Source organism: Bombus bifarius, unplaced genomic scaffold, assembly GCF_011952205.1.
Source record: "Bombus bifarius isolate JDL3187 unplaced genomic scaffold, Bbif_JDL3187 scf7180000010271, whole genome shotgun sequence".
Classification (NCBI taxonomy): Eukaryota; Metazoa; Arthropoda; class Insecta; order Hymenoptera; family Apidae; genus Bombus; species Bombus bifarius.
Window position 1 is genome coordinate 4,972,236 of NW_022885586.1, and position 22,183 is coordinate 4,994,418.

Sequence of the window (22,183 nt, forward strand, 5' to 3'; positions counted from 1 at the left end):
GCTGTTTTCACACAGGATTTTAAAAGCTTTATTTCATTTTCCGCCGGTACAAACGTACGATATGTAATTCTAATTAAATTTTTACATATTTTAAAATACATCGCGTGACTACAGCTGCGTTGCATTCGTCTCGTTGTGTTCTCGAAAAAATACAGTCTTGCGTTGTTTTTTAAATCGCTATTTTACCAAACAAAAAACATCGTTCGAAAAATCTGCGTCGTTTATTTAGCGTGTAACGAATTAATAAAGAGGCGAGGTCGAATAATTTCACGGTTTAACGAACTAATTCGAATCAATCGACGGGCGCAAACAATAACGATAACGAACTGTAGCGATTAATAATTCCATCAAATCCGTATACTTTCGTATTTATTCAGCTCTTTAATTCTTTTCGATATGTTTTATTTTGCAGTACTTTTTGTTAGTTTAAAACAATCCGAGAGCTCCGAGCAAATGTACAATTGCGATAATCAGTATGATGATTTAATCCAACACCGTGACCAATTAACACGGGAACACGAACGATGGCACGTCGCAAAAAATCAAGAAAATAGTATGGATTTTTTGTTTCTTTTTTGCAGAGAGCATGAAACGCGAAAAGGGAAATTACTTGGTGTAAAGCGTCCAAATATTTCACGTCACGTTCAGCCACGCTAGAATACAAATGTTTTCTAACGAATGATATCGGGAACGTAACGAGTTTCAATTTAAATAATTTTCAAGAAAGGTTTTCGCTAAGTACTCGAAACAACGATTCTCGAACGAATCTAAATGGGCGATGATTAATAAAAAAGGATCCGAAGCTTTCCAACGATACTCCACGTGGAGATTAGATCGCATCGATTGCCAGAAGACAAACGTTTCGTATTAAATTAACGTTCCTCGGATCACATTTATCAAACGAAATCTCCTTTTCTTTTTTAATTTTTATCTGTCCCCCCCCCCCCGCCCCGCCTTTCCCGATGAAATAGAAAGATAAAACTAGTCAATGATGACAATAGGGAAGAGTCGCAAATCTCCTAATTAATGCGTTCACGTTTGGCTCGGGCAAACGTCGTTCGCGTATTTGCTCAAACACGAATATGCATCTGCATGTTTGCAGCGTATATACGGGAAACATGCATCCCCGAGGAAGCGTCGTCTGCGTCTTCCAATATGGCAATCAGGTGCCACGCGCGAATAAATATTCGTTACAGACGAGAATTTCGTTAGACGTTTCTCGCGATCGGTAACGACGAGCCAACTAAATATACAGACACGTGCATATGTCGCGTCGACGGAACCAACGTTTTTTTAAATGATTTCTGAAACGGCAGTTTTATCGAGTTTATCGTGTGCCAACGTACGCGTTAATTACGACTCTGGGATTATACGTTCGAAGAGAATATTACGCATAAATACAATATTACATTTAAATGACATTTATACGTGTCAATTGAATTTTTTTAATCGTGTAGCAGTATTTGGAAACTATATATTTACGTCAACCAGGAAAAGAAGCGAAACGAAAAAAAAAAAAAAAATGTAAAACACAAGTTCAGACTCGCTATTGAATAAGTTTGGCTTCATTTATCAAATATAAATAACGAAGATTATTTTCTTGAAATAATTAAAACAAAGACGAACGAGGACTATAGTATTTCACTACGATATTCCAGGATTTATCGAATTGCCTTTATCGTCGATTGACAGATAACAGTCAGCAGCATATGGTTCAATGAATAATCCACTTTGCGTCAATGCAAGAAGAACGATTTTGATATGATTCAATGGAAGAATTATCATGCAACGCCAATCGTCTTGTTCGTGAAATAGAAATGCGTTTGAGCTGTAACTGCTTTTGAATCGCCGTATAAACGGCGATTGAACCGCACCGTGATGATGCATACGTTGGAAATATCGCAGCGTAATGACTTTATATAATTGAACTTTGATTACACGATGGGATCGCGTCATTCGTTAACGCAATACCTATTTTCCAACGAACGTTGTGTAATTTCCCCATATCGCTTAAGAATCGAATTATGTTTACTCGTCGATCACGTTCGCCTAACTAAAGGAAAATAAAAAAAATACATTCGCATTTTTTCTTTCGATTCAAAACCTTCTACCATTTGGATCGGTGTTTTTTCAGATACTTATAAGTTTTTAAAAAAAAACATGATAAAGATAATAAGACAATAAAATCTCTCAACGTTTACTTTAAGTCTTAGAAATGAAGCAACACCAATCTACAATAGACGTGTCGATAATCTAATCAATCAATTTATCAATATTGACACCTCGAATTCTATTGATCGAATTATCTAAATAGTTTTACGAACTGTTGGAAAAGAGTCGGAAGGGCTTTCCTTGCCGAAAGCACAACGATCATAATACTAACGATTATACAGATCAACCTTGCGTCCACTTTTGACGAAATATTCATCGTTCTGAATTTCCAATAGCCTAAACATTGTGATGCCATACCGATCGCGAAACACGATAAACCTAAGAAGTTGTGGCCAAACTTAATCGTTATCGGTCTTATTACTTTTCGGAGTTTCGTGGCGACAAAAACAGGATAGCCGGTCACAGTTAAAAAGATCATTATGATTAGAGACGTGATGCCTAGGATCGCGTGATTGGACTTGAAGTGTACTTTTTTCACTCGGTACATTAGCACGACACCGGCAATAATGCAGATCAGGCCAAGTAGCTGCAGAATCCAGTGCAGGTGTTTCTTTGTGCGGTGCGTAAAATATCTCGTCAAGATGTTGTCACCAGCGAGCACGACAATAGCCTCCGACATCAGCAGGACGTACTGAAAAGGGTAAGATCGAGTCGTCAGCGATCACGGAAGCTGCAATCGTTGGACAAAGTCGTTAGAACTTCTTTAGCCACTTTGGTTAGCCACGGTATCTCTCCCCTCGGGGAACAGAACTAGTTTGGAATAGGCGAACTTGGAAGGTCCCGTAGCTGAATTTGGATTTCGTTGTTATCGTGCGAGATGCGAGATGTGTGTAAGTGGGAAATAAATGGCGCAATCTGAATCGAGTGTAATCGTCACGGAGAACATTCTTGGGCAAGGTTGCCCACGAAACTTCTGTTCTGTGGTTCTTTCTATTTTTTGCCCTCTGTTTATGCGTTTCTTTTGCCTCGTGGCCAACCAAAACAGCTTTTCCTTCTTTTGAACGATTAAACCGCGAAAGTCCAAAGTTCTTTCCTTCGTTCAATTTCATGGTTTACGTAGACCTGGTCTACGGTTGTTTTGAAATTTCTGTTCGCTCGTTCCACGCTCCTTTGCGGGAAAAAGACGTCGAAAGACGAAGGGAATGAATGTAATCCGAAAAAGGGGTAATCTCGGATTAAATGGAGGATGTTTTGGATCGACGAACAGAGGAGGGTGAAGATAAAAAAGAAAATAGTTCGAAAAATATTTGAATATTCGTCGAGATACATACCCCGACAGTGCAGAGGGTCGTATGATTGAAGACACTGTGAGCCACCGAGTAATACAGGGTGAACGCTGTCAGACAAACGATGAGTATATGGTTAACGAGGTCAACTATGGTAACGCACGTGCTCCATGCGCTTCGTTTCGTGTCAGAGGTTTCGAAATTCGAGGAACTATCCGGAAATTCCGAGGACGACGAGACATCGACTTTTGTTTGGCCCAACTGGAACGACGTTGCGTTTATTCCTTCTTCTTCCATGCTTTCAAAATATCTGCAAGTTTACAACAATTACGAAGTTCTCTATATATATATGAGGAAGAATTTTATAGCACGGCACTCCACGTAATGACTTGTTTGAATCGAATACATTCCATTCTACAACTAAGTAACTGTTCATTTGATTAAATTAATATTAAGTTATTATACCGTTTTAATCATCTGTCTTAATAACTCTGTTTAATATTCCAAGTGTCTTACTATTTGAATTGCAATTTTTCTTTCCTTTCTGATATTTCCTATCGTACTAAATCGATGTCGTATTGTGTCAGATAGGGGAGGAATCTCTTCGGCTAATTTCTTGACGGTGCACATAATCAGAGAAATCCCTTTGCCATATCCCTTGCCGGTGCGAAGTTCTTTACCACATGCCTCGAAAATATTTAGCAAATGGCGAAGGAGTTGGCCGAGCAACAATAGTAATTACTAGGTTAAGTAATTGCTATATAAGGGGAATTACAAAGGGGACTGGCTTGTATTTGTGTTTGAAGTGATTACATCTGGGAGCACGATGGTACTGACCCCTTTAAAATCGGGCCACTGATCGAAAGAAACGGAAATGAGTTCGTTGATCCCGACGTTCCGTAGGAAACGAAAATGTAAAAGGCCATATGACGTGGAGAATAGAAATTCAGCATATAATTGATTTAGCGATGCAATCGGATCGATGGGATGGCTTTATTGCGATCGGACTCGAATATATATTTGCCGTGAGCAGCTGGGATGTTCAGGGAGAAGAGAATAGACATAGACGATCGTTCTGTTCTCACGGAAACAAAGACAGAAAAGAAAAGTTCGCTTCGTTCCAACGTGATTTTCTTTTTTCATCCAAGCCGCCATAATCTCTTCGAAGCGAAGTGAATAAAACAAACAAGTTTCTTTTTCCACCGAAAGACAAGAGTATACGGTTCCCGACTATACAATATCAACGGCCGCGGTGCGTTTTTATTTTCCACTTATTTTATCCACAATGTAGTTCGTTAGGGCGAGCTCCGTTCGCCTCGACTTTTCGTTCGTCTAGAAAACGCTGGCTGTCCGCGACGACTCGGTTTCTTTTTTCTTACACGAGCGAACCTTACGTACTGCGAACCTTGGAAAATTGTTTTGTTTGTTGGTTTATTAGACTGAGAATCGCGTCTTGCCGGATAATCAAGAGTCCTGGATGACGAACAACCGGAGATTTACCGAATACGATCGTTTAATCGAATCGTGCGAAATTCTCTCTCGAGTTGGCGGCCGAGGGCGACGATTACTCCGTCTCGTGTCCATAGTAGAGACAGGGGAAACACGAGACCAGAGGATGCGGGGGTGGTTGGAAAAAAATTTCAACGTAGCAGTCGGTGCAGGGAAGCCGGATCCAGTAGCGAAAAAACGAGATTTTGTAGAATTTTAAACGACTCGTTAACTCACCAAACAACCCCGTTCTCCTTCGCCCGAAATTACGTGAATTCTTCTTAAATTATAGCCGCACTGATTGCCGCGCACACCCTTCGCACACTTTCAACCGCTCAGATACGCGTTTCTATTTCGCGGAGCGTAAACATCGATGACGATCCAAGTGCGACCGCTTTCATACTAATTGCGAACATCCTTTAATCGAGCGGAATATTCTGTTGCTGTGATATTGAACATTTCTTTCTTTCGTTCGTTCTTTCGTTTCTCTTTCTCACTCACTCGCAATGATGTGTATCGTAATGATGATCACGTGGCCGCGATTCTCAATAATTGAAAGCATCGTACTGCTACGTGACGCTGATAATCGGATGTCACTCGTACGTGGCAGTTGGCTGCTGAAGTTTTACTTTTTATCTCCTTCTTTCTCCTTCTCTTCGTGGCCAACGATCTCCGGCTTTGCTCCCTTCACATTGTCCTCGAAAAGTTTATTCTCACGCGTCAGGTGCGACCGAAAGGCGCGCATCGGAATTCTCCAATGCAAATCGGGCGCAATTTCGTCGAATCAGATTATCGAATTTAGATTCGATTGAAACGGGAAATAGAATTACGCGAAAAGTTCCGATCGATCGGCCGGCCAGCCTTTAATTGAGATTAATCCGGGTTCTTCCGCGCGCAATTTTCGAAGTGGTCAGCCCACTGTAGTTGCCATAGTCAAAAATACAGTTCCGTATATATACGTTGTAACAATTTTATTTCCAACCAATCAATCGATCGGTAGTTATATTCGCTCGCGGTCCGCGCGGTACATGTGCAGTTCGCTCGACGACTTGGGGAAAACCTGGTGATAATTTACTTTGGTAATAATTACACTGATTACGCGGAGATGAATTATTTGAACAGTGGTCCGGTAAAAATGAAAACAATGACTCAACGGTGGAAAACGTGTAACGAGCGAATTAATTCACGTGGATCGCGTGCTAGCGTGTTATTTGCCTCTATTCACGAACCGTCCGTGTTATCTCAAAAACATCTGTCTATTGTTTGAAAATGTACGGAGCTTCGATTCATGCTGGGTGCTTTCGTTTCGAGGAGACATTTCCTGCGTAATATCGCTGCCATGATTCGCGAATTCCTGAAAACGATAGAGTGAGAAATGAGGGGAATTGGATTCTTCCTACCTTTTTCCACTGGTTCTCCGCCAGAACAAATAAAAGCTAGGCAAAAATATACTTGCGTTATCTGGCTACTACACATTACGCGCTTGTCACGGTAATGAGCAATTTTGGAAAAGCAGACGGGTTGCTCAACGCAAATGTCTGTATTTAAATATAAATTATATTCTATTATTATATCCAAGCGTCACGATTTTATCCGTTACGTTAATCAAGAGACCATTAAATATAGATACTTTTTTAAAATTGTGATATTTCAAGAGTATTTGATCCAATGCAAACAACCTCTGATATTTCCACTAATAATGCTGTTTTCCCGATAATAAAATCTCCTGTTTATATCTGTCTTCTTTTTATCTTAATTCGTATAACGAACATTTCGTATCGTAGTAACCTAATTAGAGGTCAGATTACGTAATAATTGGTCGACCTCTATCCTCTTCCTCTCTTACATCTTTATGCAAGAACGTAAAGGAAGCGTAGTTAATCCGATAGCGTGTACGCATTGATTGCTTTGTTGACATCGCTCCAGAACATGTAATTGCACATGACTCCTCTCACGTAGAGATAATGCTTTTGATTCTTGGGTGTGATCAAATACGTAGCTCAACTTTATCGTTAATAGATCCGATGTCGATAAAACGTTATCGATCTACGTCCCTTTTTCGACGTCGCTTTGTTCAGCCCGGAAGATCATGAAATCAGAGATGTTTCTTCTTTCTCTTCGTTGTTTTTTCTGTCCCTTTTTTATTCTTTTTAATTATCCCTTTGCGCGGTGCCTTCTTCGAAACGGAGAAGCAAAGGCAAACGGGGGAAACGAAAAGGAGAAAAGAAGGTATCAAAAAAGTGTGGAAGACACAGAAAGAGAAAGGATTGCAGGTGGAATTAATTAGCAAAGTCGTTGTGATAGAAGTTTATCAATTTTAATTACCCCTGGCTTAACGAACTCTTAATTAGAAACGGAGGCACATAATTAACATCAACGTGGAGTAATTTATTTTTATCGCCAGATAACAGCGGCGAGCATGAGAAGTGCTATGATACGAGATTTACGAACACATCCAACAACAAGTCGAGCTTTCTAAATAGTACGACGATAGCGAAGCACGTTGACTTCGAAGAAGCTTCTCTCCTCCTACGTCGTTACTCTCTCTCTCTCTCTCTCTCTCTCTCTCTCTCTCTCTCTCTCTCTCTCTCTCTCTCTTCCTTGCTAATATCTCGCAGCTGCATTAGCATTTTGAGTGGGCAACCGACATAAATTTATTCTTAGGTTTCCATTAAGTCTGGCGGACAGTTATCCCAAACAGTTTCCTCGGCCCTTCCGCTTTTACGTTTATATCGCGTCCATTTCGTTCCGAAATGAAGGCATTCCGACGGTACCTGTGAATACTTCGTAACAGTTTCCACTTTGATATACGATCGACTTAAACCATGACTGTGAATTTCGCGAATATTTCACGGCTAAAAAAATGGGACGAGAAGCATCGGATCCTATTTACGAAACAGCGTATAAATAATTTCGTCTTTACCGTCTACTGTTTTTCGCGGTTCGCATCGATTGCCCGAAGAATTTCCTTGACCCGTTCCGATTTCTTTAAATACTCGAAGAAAAAAGTTCTCATGGTTCAAACAAAATACGATCAAAATACGGTTTCATTCTTATCAGAGCAAGATAATTTTTCTCCGGTCACCGATGATAGATGTTTTCTTCAAATATTTTTACCGATACCTACGGCTGATTAGAGGCTTTCGGGTTACCTGAAGGTTAACGAGTCACGTTAAAAATAGAAATGTCGAAAAGGTAGGATATTACTACGTTACCGATCGTTACTAACGCTAGGGGTTGGTATACTCACAAAGGGCGCGTTGCCTGTATTATCGGCCGAATCCCACCCTTATTTCCCTGGATAGAGCGAGGCAACATATCCTGTTGTGCTTCCAGATGTCAGCATCTTCTCGATCAGGAAACGCAGTAGAAAAGGCCCGAAAGAAGTTGGCCCTTTGAAGGAGCAGAAAGAATTCTTCGACATATTCTCTCTCATTAATCAGTTAGCATCGATTCTTTATGTTTTTGCACTATATTTTCCCAACATTTTTATGTTTACAGATGCAGTGACAATTATGTCACAAAGGTATTTATAAAAGGCATTATAAAAGGTTGCCAGTCATTATGTTAGCTCGTCGTAACGCCATGGATTTCTTTGACAACGTTTCGTTGAAATGTTTGACAAAGGAGAGCCAAACACAGGTAACCTCGAATGTAATCGCCTTAGCCGATATTACCGGATGTCGTGCCAGGTTCTATAGTACATATTTGCCACACGTAATGATAATCCCATAATGCAAGGATCTGTTGGAAACGGCTCAAATACCACAAATGTCGAATATCTTCCGCTTGACATGGTCCAAAATCACATTCCTCATTTGCTTCATCGTCGATCTTACATATATTGCATGTCTTTGGCGTAAGGACGAGTGTGTATCGAAGCGAACAAAAATTTATACGTGTCCCTGAGATTCGACGAGGATCGATAATGGTTTTGTACCTCTGCTTAGTGGAGCGGATCGAACAAGACGTTCAAGAATTCTCCTGCGCTCTTCGATAAAACCAGGGCGCTCTATTGACCAAAATTTAATGAGGTTCGAAAATTTCTCGTGACATTCGCTCGGTGTATAAAAATAAATTTTATAAACGACGATACGTGATTAGAGTACACTCTTTTCAGACATCTCCAGCGACGAATTAACCACTCCAAGTGCAACCTACAGAGAAGTACGAGAACTGAAGACCCAGTCATCAAACGACCACAAAAGGGACACAGGAGACAGGTGACACTCGAGGCAAAAATTAATCGCAAGTCTGCGCGCGTGTCACAATAAACAAATGGTAATACAATGAAACCGTTTTGCAAGAGAGAAAATCGTCAAAGATATTTACATATTTACAAAGAAATAGAAGGAGTAGCGGTAAGGGTAAACAAACCGGATAGTAAAGTAGAATAAGATAGAGAGAGACAGAGAGAGAGAGAGAGAGAGAGAGAAGTACCGAGTGGAAGAGGGAACAGTTTCAATTTGCATGATGGCCGTGTGGCTTCGTCAGGATAACTGTAATCTCTCTCGACGTCACGAGAGAAGAGCAAATTTTATCGCAGCCATCCAGAATCGCAGTCAGACGGAAAGACAACCAGGGACCGGAGGTCCTGGAAGGCTTTTGCCAAAGGGGCAAAAGCTCAACCTTTCATATCCATGTTTGCACTGGGCGAAAGCAGCAGCCAGGAGGTACGGAAGCCAGAGTCCGCAAGGACGGAAGTAAGTATACATTCGGCCTTTACCTCTCTGTATCAACCTACAGACCTGCCGACCTGTCTGCCTACCAACCTTTTCAAGGCGTAATTAAATGGCGGCGTGCCGCTACGCGACCTTTTCGCGAGTGTGCCTCGGTTGTCTGCGTGTAAACGTGCAATGGAAACGGTAGCACACCGACGGGGCTGAGAAAAGTGCGTTTAATTCCATTTGAATCACACGACCGTGCCGAGAGGAAGAGAGAGGACGAGTGGTGTCGGACCGTGTGGTTTCCCGTTCACTGGAGAATCGACGGACATGTAAGATCTCGTTCAGCCTCTTTCATTCGTTTCCACAGAGATCCGGTGACAAACCGATGTCAAACTCGTTGAGACGGAGCGTCGCTCGAGATTAAACCGGCGCAGCGATGCCATCGTCACACCTGTTTGCTACGAGATCCTTCGTTGCTTCGCACGGCTCTGAAGGCCCGTACGAGATATCGTGCCATCCTTCGCGATAATACGTCAGTTACAGAACGATCAAAGAACAATCTCGCTTCACTTAAGATCAAGCTGGTCTACGAGACATTGAGATGAACGATCGATCGAATCGATGCTCGTTGCAAGGTTTCTCAAGCTTCGTCACTTTTACATTTGACGTCTAATTAATGATTAATCGCAATTAATTGCGTGTAATTTCTATTTGTATATGACAAGAAAACGTTCGTCAGCAAGAAACTGTTTATTATCTTCAAAGGAACGAATCTAATATCCATTCGCGTTATATTTCTCTTGAAACGATGAAAATGGATCAGAATGGTGACGAATCCTTCGTTCCTTTCGACAGAGAATTCGATGAAAAGGAAGACGAAAAGAGAGAAAGAGAGAGAGAGAGGGAAAAAAGAAAAAGAACTCTCTTTTCATTTTTCCGCGTGCCCCTCCTGTCTTCACCTCTGGAAGCAAAACCGATACGGATCCCCACGAGGAGAACTCGAAACATTAAAGAAAGCGCGCGGTTGTTAATGCAAAAATGCAAAGGTATACAATATGACGGGGTCATTATTTGAAAAGTACAGTTGAGCTTCGGCTGGGCCGGGGAGTTGTTTGAGTAATAAAGAGCGAAAGGTTCGCAGGGGCTGTGAGGACCTCGACATCGCAGCCATGCCTTTGATCAACTTACCGGCGTTTCCCCCGACTAAACGCGCGCTGATCTCCCATGAATATGGAGAATCCGTCAGCCGAGATTACACCGACTGTCGACTACGTCATCTAATTGTCGTCTTTTAAGCCTCAGGTGCGATATCGTCGTCGTGCTGCCACCAAATTTCTCGGGCAACGTCATCCGATGCAATCAGATTCGCCCGTAACGATCGATCAATCCCGATCTAGCCGAATTTCGCTTTATCTCCTCTTGCTTCGATTCGCAACAGGATTCAACCGATTTTACGAGTTACGGTGTACGAATTTTTCGAAAAATAGATCAAAGAGCCCAGTTAGTGCTCAAATTTCAGTTAGATAACGGAGCTTTATCTCACAGTCGTTGTACATTGTATTCATCGTTCGAGCAAAGGATGCAATTTTGGTCCAGTGACTCGAATACCGAGAGAATTCTCTCCCTAACGAGACAATGAATTCGTTTGATAAACAGGAACCGAAAAAAAGAACGCAACGGCTCGTCACATCCGTACGGTTCCTCTGTACATTTGCGTGTGTCGTATGAAGGGGGGGGGGAGTGGAACGAGGGGGTGAGCGAAAACGAAAAAACAATCGCACAGGCGTCATTCCTTTACCAACGATGACTACGAGCACCAGAGTATGCACGGTTAAGAGCACCTTCGACTCTTTGAAGCGTTCTCCAAGTGGATAAAATAACTGTGGGGCGTGCGTGCGCGGGGGTGGTAGTTCTGGAGGCCGGCATAGATCAAAGCTAAGCTGCGGGGGTGACCGACGACCTACCGAGAGAATACCGACTCGCGACTCCCTTTCTCTCTCCCACACTCTCCTCTCTCTCTCTTTTTCTCTGTCCTTCCCACTTCTGTAGCTTTATTTCGTCGGGTCTCGTCCTTATTCGTCCCGTGCATTCGCTTGCACTCCAGCTCGTTCAAGTGGCATCGGCTCTCGAGAATCGAGAAAGGAATAAAGAACGGTCGCGGCCTCATGCGTAAAACGATGCTACTGCAAACAATCCCCCTCCGATTTGTTTAGGTATAACAATCTGTCTCACCCCATCAGGAAGACCCTCTTCTTCTTCCACCTCCTTCTCTTGCTCCTCATCCTCGTTTCGTTTCCTTTTCAATCTACATGCACTTCCAGAGCTTCAGCCAGTCGACCGACTGACCAAACGACTTTGAACTTCTATTTCGACGGAGCCTCGTTTCTTTCTCGCCAGAACTTAATTATCCTTTTTTGTCTTCTTATCAAGCAAGGTTGGTAGCACGTAGAATTTTCTGCCAGAATTTCAGACCGGATAAGATTGAGTATGGGACAGAGATGAAAATACCCTCGTTCCCCTTCTTCCAGAACGTCTACGATTCACGCTGTGATCGAATCTCATGACACGTTGGATACCCAGGACTGATTAGCTGTTATCGTAATAATAGGTGACGTGACGTGTATGCGGAGATCTCCGCTCGGAGGGTTGAAGTCCATTGTCTTTCAATTGGGTGTCCTTTTCCATCGTCGCTTTGGCCTGCCAATTCTTCCCGGTATACCGAGGCGTGCTCGATCGGGTCTCCATAGAAAATCGAAAAAAGCCTTGAGTACATTTCTGCGTGCGGGCTTCCCTATTCGTTGCCAATCGACCAACGATTTTACTCGCGAAAGGAAGGAGAAACGCGGAAAAAGAAGAAAAAAGGAAGGAAGCGAGGGAAAAACACAAACGCTCTCTCTGTACTCGTGTCAACTGTTGTCGTCGTTCCTATATAACGGAAACGCTTCAAAGGGAACTCGATTGTCCCTCTTGGCTGACAATTTATCTAATTGCTATCGTTTTCTATGCGCTGCCAGTTACTTTTGTTTCCGTGGTCCGCGGCGTGGATCTTTCATCTCTCTTATGTTCGCGAAGGGTGTTACCAAGTGGAGAATCTCTTGCTTCGGGGTTGAAGTGTCAGGATCGGTAAAACAATAAACCGCCGCTATTACTTTGCCGGATAATCAGCCAATCACGGAATCGGCGTCGTTCGTGATCCTCTTAAGGGCGGCTTTTCGAGAGCGAACGAAGCTCGTTATCGCGTCTTAATCCGGGCAAATCCTTTCAACTTTCAGCCGTGTCTACGCTTTTCCAACCTAACTCGAGGATTCCTCTGTAAGCAAGCTGTCTTTCTTCGTCTCTTCCAATTTCTCTTCCATCGCTCTCGTTTCTTCCGCGAGAGAATCTCGTCCGGTGTCTGCGTTTTCTTGCTCCACCCTGGATCCTCCCTTCGACTTCTCTCCTCCGTTCTTTATCTTCCCTGGGCAACTTAGCCGTGCGATTATTCCGTTTCGTCCGCGTCGAGCAACATGGCCGGGTTGCATCAACCAGTGTCATGGAAATTAGTGGACTAAGGTAAACGCCGAGGTTAAAACGTTTCGCGTCAGAGAATCGTCGACGAGGAAACGGATAACGTTGAAAACACGATAAACACGTCGACTTAATGAAAGAGAAGACAATTAAAATTGGTCACTTAGCGCGGCTTTAAAATTCAGTTTCCGAAGATTTATGAAATGGAGAAACTAATATTCCGACTAGCTGTTGCGAAAGAAAAGCACAAGCGTAACTTTCCTGGAAAGCGAGCTTTCAAGTTTTGCTTATTTTCTCGTCTTTTTTTTTTTCGTTGCTTTTTGCTTTTTTCGCGGACGAAAACCATCGCTCAGCCAACAGAGGTTAAAATGGAGGCTGCGATGCGAACAAACCTTAGGCGTGGAAGAGGGTTCGCAGCAGCAGAGGCAACACCAGTGCCAGAGGCCGGTTCAGGGGTTGGGTGTGAAGAAGGAACGCCAAGGGATAGGAACGGATGGAGAATGGATATGGGGGGATGAAACACGGGGTTGGCTAGATAGATGGGCTGCTGGATGGTTGGCTGCTTAGCCAGTAGGTTCCTCATTACCGAGAACGCTCTATTCACACCTTCTCTCGAGTTCTAGGGATGTCTACGAACAACGTTCGATCTCGCGCTCTCAATGTTTCTCACTTTCCTCCTCTTTCTTCTTGATTCTCTAGTCTTTTACGCGTTTACATATCAATTGCGTACATATGTCGACATATCATTAAGGATGGAAATATCATCGATCTCATTAAGATTCAGATACAACTTTTTTTTACAATACTCTATCCCTCTCAGCTGCATTCTGCGTTCTAAAAAAAATTCAAGAAATGTTTTTACATTGTATCCTTTTGTTCGATTCTTCGATAGTTCTTCAACTTAAATGACTTGAATGAAAAGAATCGAATCGAATTTTTATAACGCTTAGTTCGTCCGAGTCTCGAGTTCATAGATTTACTCGCCATTAACGTTTCTTTGGCTTAAGCTTCAGACATTTCCAACTCCGAATCGCACCCATTGCTAACAAGAAAGTTCAGCCTCTCCATCTAATTCGGTTGAATGTACCATTTCACACAATACCTCTTTCTCTTTCACTCTCTTGCTCTTTCTGGTCTGATGAACTGACGAACCGTGCTGTTCCGCCGTGCTTCATATACCACTCGATAGTGTTATAATGCACGGACAAGAGAAAACCGGGAACTTAAGACGAATGTCAAGTGCAAATAGCTTTCAAGCTGAACGATATGTACCGCGTAAGTTCTCGTCTCGTTAGCAAGTAGTTAAGTCAAAGATTACACAGAACGCAAGAACGAAACTTGGACGTTTTCATCGTTTCATCGCGAGTTCATCGTTCTGCTAGAGACTATGATCATCTAATTTCCAATTGAATTTGAAGTGGTATGTAAATCGGCGTTCTCTCCATACCCCATTTCTCTCGCGCCTGCCAGGGTGAAACGGGAAGGGTGGAAACGCGGTCGCCGATCTACGGTCATCTGAACGAAAAGAAGGGTCCGACAGGGCGAAGTAACCAGATGAGCGTAAAACCGTGTGTGCCGAAGGGCAAACATTGACATATGTCCGCGTTAAACCTAACCACAAAACTCGAATCCAACTTCTCCCACGCAAACAACTTTTCCCCTTTAAATCACCTTAGCCTTTTTTATCGAAAATCCTTTTCTGTAGTTTGCGTCGGATTCGTGTCGACATTCTTGATTCTTCTTCTTCGATATCGTCTACTTTTTCAATTCAGACAGCATATAATATAGTCTTTACTTTCTCATGCATATTTAAGAATACGTTTTTGTCCAGATTAATATCTGAGTCATAATTAACATAAGTTAGATTACTTAATTTTGGGCTATTTAAAATGCGTATTCTATATTTTAGACGATACATACTATCGATGGCCTCTATCATGTGAAATATTGAATATAAATTAAGATCAAGTATCTACTCTAAAATCAAGTAACAGGGATCAAACTTTTGTGAGACATCCGCGATTCGACGATATCCTTTGATGGCTAAGTTTATTGGAAATAAAAATTAATGGATCAGAGTGTAACGTTAACTTTATAGTAAAGTAATCGTTTTCTTTTCTAAAAATCCACAGATCAAGTAGGATGGTACACGCAGCTGAAACGCATAGAATTTAGGCAAACGGTATTTGTGTCGTGGTCGCACAAAAGTTTCGAAAAACGTAAACGGGGTCAGGAGGATCGCCTTTATGCTCTAATACCACAACGCTTATATACCAGAGCGTCATGGAAATGGGGTCGTTCGACGTAAGTGTATTTGCTCTTAATACCCAGCCAAAGCCAAAGTATTAGTAGCATTAGGCAGATAATCTGCGTATCCTTTCAGTATCGTCAAATCTGCTTGTTGTTGTTGTCGCTGTTGTGTCGACGCTTCAGTATCGGAAATGGAGACTGCAAAAGAGTTGCGATACTGGAACGAGCGAAATTGTTCAACGAGCACAGTCGCATTAGATGTCGAAATCGATGAAGCGCGTGGGCCAAGAAACCCTTTCGAGAATTTTAAGAATCTTTTCGTCGAACGAGCTACCGCAACCGTATATTCAACTGTAGTAACCAACGAGAGTTACAATTTCAAAGAAGTTCCCCCCTCCTAAAAAAAAACCCACAATAATCCTTCATTAATCAGCCCTTAAAAAAAAAAAAAAACTCATCGCGTCTATTCTATTAATTCCTCTCGTATGAACTTTCGAGAGTATTAATCCTTAATAATAGTATCCTTTGATATTAAATCTCTCGAAAGAACTCCCTTTGTACACGTGCAAGAGTGTTCCATCTACGAAGTTAATAACCGAATATCTCGACGCATTACAACAGATTAGAGTTTTAGAACCAATAAAAACCTTTTCTAATTTTACATTAATAACGCCAAACTCGACACCTAGTATTATCGTCTGTCCCAGAATTTGCACCTAGAGGCGTGTCATTTTATCCGATTAATTGCATCGATCTCGCGATGAAATCGGCTATCGTCACGTATCCTCAGAACGAGGAAGCATGAAACCGAAGCAGACGTTTACAACTGCGTGTTTAGAAAGGCTGTCGGCCCTTGTCATCGTCATTGAAGATCCGTAGGGATTTCCCCTAGGTAGCTACGGGCATCACGGGAGCGCAAGATCGGTGAGGCTTCATACATGGAGATTTCACGAGCTTCGGCCCTGTTCCAGTCGGATACACGTGTATCGTACGCGTGTGTACGCACGTATCAGAGGAACAGCAGTACGAATCATCGGCCTATAACCTTCACCTATCTCCCGTGGCGGGTTTCGTAAGGCCGGCTTAACTATTTATAGACCGTTTTTACGCCCCATTGGCGTGCAACCACCAATTTTTCCGGCGATATTTTCAATGTTACGTTTCGGGATCCCTTAACGCGCTAGATCTTGAATAAAAGCGACCGCATTTCGCATATTTTTTAGACAGCCGAGACAAAATGAAATGGGATTGTTAGGATTGAAACAATGTTGTAAAGTAAGTGAAAAGCTCCGTTATAAAATTTATCAAGTTTGTCACGTAGTCTGAAACACGCGACGAATGTTTTTTCTCTTTGGAAACGCAGTAGGAAAATTGTATTGTTCCGTGCAGTAATTTTCGGTGAATTCTTTTTGACTCGCGACTCGCCGGTATCGAGTGTTTTCATCGAGATGGAGAATTTATTTTCCAAATTCCTGTGATCGCAGAAGAGTCTGTGACAAAGACCAATTGCCGCGGCGGCAGTACGCATGAAACGATGGTGGGTACCTGTCACGCCAGGAGATCGCGTTCTATTTATTTTCATAGAGCCCCTGTCTCCATCTCTCTCTCTCTCTTCCACTTTCCCACTCCCACTCTCGATTTTTTTTTTCAAATTTCAAGCGCTCGTGTCACTCAACCGCAGTTTTCCGCACTCTTTAACAGCGAACAATCGTCCTGTCACGGCAATACCACCGCTCCGGAATTAATCGAGATTGAAAAAGTTTGATCTCGCTTTGACGTATAGCGATTCGTTCTTCGACCAACGTGATATCGATTTCTAATGGCGAAGAAGTGGGTCATCCTCCTTCGCCGAAAATCGTCTATCTATAAAATAAGAAAGAAGTAGCCAGATTGCAAATCTTATTTTCTCTCTGAGAAAGAAATTATATTTCTTTAATATCAAAAAGCTATGCATGCAACGTGTATAATATAAATAAAAAATGATCGGAAAGCGATCTTGTACTGCGAATCGTTAACAAAAGACCGAGGGTCTTTTCATGGTTCCCATTAGATTAGCCATTTCAACCCCCGCGATAATATAGATACAAAATCTTCGGCGCAAACTCAAGAGGCCGTGCACTTGTGCATCTCCGGGACATTATAATACCCGCATTGTGTGTTATTTTATAGGCTAGATACATATGGATGGATACACGAAGGAACATACTTAAAAGCGGGTCTGATTGAAGGGTGAGGATGAAACAGCATTTGGTACACAGAGGAGCACGCTTTTTGTGCCAACAGCTTGCCACTTTGCTTCTAAATCGGGACTATCTCATTGTCCATCCAGTTTGTAGATCGTCAATGGCCGCCCTGTAGCTAAATCTCTTCTGTCCCATCGTTATTTCTCTCTAAAAAAGATACAACGAAAAGGCCAGATCATATCAAACGAGAAACACGACTCTTTCTTTATTTCGTAAATCGGTCGATCGAAACTTAACTGCGAAACCCAATAGTTAGAAGAAAGTTTTCGAGAAAACGAAGATGTGACATCAGCCTGAAACAGAAAGAAAGAATCAAGGGTGAAAATCGTGTAGCCATGTAAAGATGGGAATATCGCGGGGTGAAAACGGTGTCCCCTCACGCATTTCCACGCGCAGACACACACACAGGCACAGAGACAGGGGTGTGGCGAGGCATCCCTCTAGAATTGGCGAGATTTCAGTGTCTGCTCGAAATCCACCCCTTCTATTCCCTCGTGTTCCTCTTGCTGGTTTCTGCTCTTCCTGCTCCTCCTCCTCCTCCTGCGCTGCTCTGCCTCCTCTCTTTACCCCACGAAATCCCCGTCGGGCGTGTCATGCACGTTGTATTGTTGTATTGTCGGGTGCAATCTCGCTAAGCGTTTCACAGGGACACAGGAATCCCTGGTGCGCGTTAACCTGTCCACCCACGTCACGCACATCCCGCACAACACCGCAGAAGCGTGTACACGTATCGCGACACGCGCTTAGACTGCTTGATTTCAAGAATCTGGTCCACCCTTCGAGCAGAAAGGCCTTTTTGTTCTTTTGCGTGCACCCGCAATCGGCGCGAACCGTGACGTCGCTTACATTTCTTTTTTTCTCCCTCCTTTCATCCCTTTTTTTACGGTCGATTGTTTCCCTGCTTCGTCGATGATCGTGCTGGCTGATGCTCCTCTCTATCCATATCCTTCTACTTCGTTCTTCTTTATTCTGCTTCTTTCTCATCTTTCTTTTTATCTTCTGGTTCGTATCTCTGTCTTCTTTGGCAGACTTTATCTCTTTTTTTAGAAGGTTCTTTCAAGGTTCTTTTAAATGAAACAGGTGACGCGTCATCGTTCGTGGTCGCTGGACCGCAGATTTGTATTTTTATATAATTTACAAAAATATATAAAATATCCGAAACACGGTGCTTTTATAATATTAGGTTGTCCGAAAAGTGTCTTTCTTTTACAGACCCGTCTTTTACAACGATGTATCTTTATACAAACATGAAACCTAATCTTTCGAACGTCGTGATATTTATTTTGATAGAACAAAATGGATCATACGTAATTCGATAAAATAATATAAAACGGAAAATGTTGTGCATCCATTATTTCCTTATACAACGAAAGAAACTTTTCCAACGACCTAATATAAATTTGCATAAATATCTGCGTCGTAGTTACCAAGAAATGTCAAGAAACAATATCGTTAAAAGTATTCTGGATTCTTTCGGCGGGAGTATGAAACAAGAGGTGAAACACGATCGACGGGTCATTGGATTATCCAAAACGCGATGGGGAAGCCGGTTTAACTCTTACGTGTCAATCGCAGGAGGCATTAAATACCGATCGACGGTCTTTGCTCGTTTCAGCCCCCGGTTAATCCCGCTCTGGCTCCCCCGGATTCACCCCCGTCGCTGTTATTAAATTAAATTGGACCCTAAAATTGCCGCGCTCTTCCGCGTGACAAAGAGACCGTGGCCGCTCTTCACTCATTTTTCGTATCATTGATTTATACCAGCAAATAAGCACCTGTTATTTTGATTGGACAACAACCATCGATAAGCCTGTATACCCTCTATTCCTCTTCCACCATAGTCGACGATACGTTCGATTAATTGAAATAGTACCGTCGCTCGTTCGAGTCGTCAGCTTTTTCTGCTTTTTACCCCTTTTTCGTCCATCAAATTCGCGGACACAAATTTCACCGATCTCCACGTTATGACAGACAATTATAATGATACTAATAGAAAAAAAAAGAAAAGAAAAAAAAACGTAAAAAGAACATTTTTTCTCGCGCGCTACGTTTTTCCGGCTTTTTCATCGTAATCCAGTTCAATGAACGAAGTATCGGGGGACCATGTTCATTCAAAATTTTGAATGAACCCATCTTCGAAGGAAGGTAGACCGTAGAAACGTAAACGAGCCGCACTAAACAGATAATCGTTAATCCATTAGATTATTATGGGAATTAGTGAAATGAACCGTGACTCAATTTATTGGTCATAATCTCGACTACGCCTCCCATTGTCGTTGGTGCGCGTTGTTATTGCGGATTGCCGTCGACAGTCGGGGTCCTTTAATCTGGCTTGGTCACTAGCGAAGTCTACGCCGAAGGATGTCGGTTTCCTTTAGCGTCAAGACGAGCCTTGTAGATGCTGGTGGCGATCGTATCCCAGCTTTGCCGCTTTTGAACATGTATACAAGCACAGGATCTCGCCATTGATACCCACGCTAACATCAGGAACGCCTGGTTTCTTTAATTGACGTTGAAACCTCGAGTATTTCCAAACGACAATACGAGGCTTTACTCCTTTCCCTTCGCTGTAAACCTTTTCCGATTTAAAAGAGTTTCCTATCTACGCAGCTCTTCGACGAAATGGCTACGAGCCTGTATGGTTTCTCCGCAATTACGATTTTCCTACGTTTTACGTAACCTAGCTTGGTAAAACTTACATAATCTCAAAATCTTGGAAACGTTGTTGGAGTACGTAAGTCATCACACTGAGGCATTTTATTATAGTCGAACTCTTCGGCGTATTCCGCGAGATAATTAATCCATGTACTATTAAAATAAGTATGTCGGAGATGGGATTTCCCGTCCGAAATGTTGGAAAAACCCCAATACCCTAGTCCAGACTTTTACTATAGCCGCCTTTAAGTAATAAAAATAAGAAATAGTCTTAATGTTCCAATCTGACTTTATGACGATGGGTTTGGGCTCGAAGTGACATAGAGGGTCACTAGACATGTGCCTGACAGAGGTACGAAATGATTATATGGCTCTCCTTAAAAACAAAGATTGGCTCGAGAAGTAGGGACAGGAGTATATAAGGCAGCTCCTTTTGGATTAAGGGAAAGTTAGTTTGTTAGTTAGTCGTTGGACGAACCGCCGATTGAGTTATCCGAATCGAGTAGTACGTTGATACTTGTCCTCCCGTGGACCGTGGATTCGTTATCGAAACTGAATTCGTTGTCACCATCATCTCGACCATCCTATTGCCATTACTCATAGCCTCTTGTAGTGTCCACATTCGTACTGCTAAATATTAGCTACATTCGCGACGGTAAAGTAAGTAAAGGTTCATCGGACGCCCCAAAATGTCAACCTGACTCTGACAAGTATATTTTCCTTTATCGTATGACTGGAGAACGATACGTTCTAATAGCATGAAAACTACTATAAAGAAAGATACGCAACAGATTAACCAATTCCTTTTTTTCCAAAATTCCACTTTTCACAAATGATTAAAAAAATACACTGTTCGAAACGATTAAAAGATCGCTACTATGAATAATACGCCAATCGAACAGATATTGTAAGAGTGAAGAAATCTTGGAGATATTTGATAAAGTAACTTTGAATAAATTAACTTTAAAACAATTATTTACAAAATTTCTGCAAAAGTGGATATGAAGATTTATAGATGATTAAATATAAAAATCCAGGAGAAGGTGAATATAAGATTGTAAAAATACCATAAAGACGATCGTTACGGTTGCACGATTTTACCGTAGCAGGAAGGGAAAAACTGAGGGAAAGAAAAAACAGACAAACGGGAGTCAAACAGAACACGTTCGTTCAGCTTCAGAGTTCCGCTTCCTGAATCGGTGTCCGGTCCATTGAAGATTTTCAGGATGTTCGTTCGGGCTGGAAGCAGGTATGAAGCCGGCGCAGACACAATGGTGGCTGTTACTATGCTCTCCTGGCGTCTCAATGGGTCCTTATTATCGCCACTGTCGAAACAAGTTTCAGGAACACATTCGTTCGTCATTCATTCGTGTGTCGGTTTGGAACTCGCCGCCTCCGCCGACTAAAAACGAAAAGAACGGGAAGGATGAAACAAGCGTTCCTTTTAAATACGTAATCTCTGTGTGGCGGTGCAATAATTGAATCGTACACTGGCCAATTCTGGCTGGGACTCCAGGAAATAAAAGAGGACAATAGTCTGTCTCGCCACGGTGTTGATTTTTTTAGGCACAAAAATGTTCCGAAACACATCTTGGAGCGTTTTACAAAAATATGGAAACGTGGAAATATCGATAAATATTAGAATTAATATCGCATAGGAGAAAGTCTCAAAAGACACGCAATTTACAGTGATTTTTTAAATGATTTTTACACGATGCGATACGGAAAAGATTTCAGCCAGTTTGTCAATTGTACCTAACACAATAATTAAAAACTATTGACTATGATAAATTGAAATATAAATAAACTGAATAAGTTAAATAGCTACAATAACAAAAATATATGACATCAAAAAATATATCACATTTTAGTAATAGAAGAGTAAAAGTTCGGTCATTCTGAATTTCCTTTAATCGTTTTACATTTTGTAAGAGCTGTACACTATTTGCAATATAGTATAGTATTTGTCTATAGT

General features: G+C 42.0%; 1 protein-coding gene across 1 annotated transcript; it reads right to left on the minus strand.

The window, feature by feature from the left end:
- LOC117216373 (cytochrome b561 domain-containing protein 2-like) lies at positions 1-5,350 on the minus strand. The gene is made up of 3 exons (XM_033463033.1): positions 5,124-5,350; positions 3,444-3,708; positions 1-2,803 (listed from the first exon to the last, which is right to left on the minus strand). Exons 2-3 carry the CDS (start codon positions 3,693-3,695, stop codon positions 2,303-2,305), a joined length of 753 nt encoding a protein of 250 aa, XP_033318924.1. The 5' UTR covers positions 3,696-3,708; positions 5,124-5,350; the 3' UTR covers positions 1-2,302.
- Positions 5,351-22,183: the final 16,833 nt, after the last annotated feature.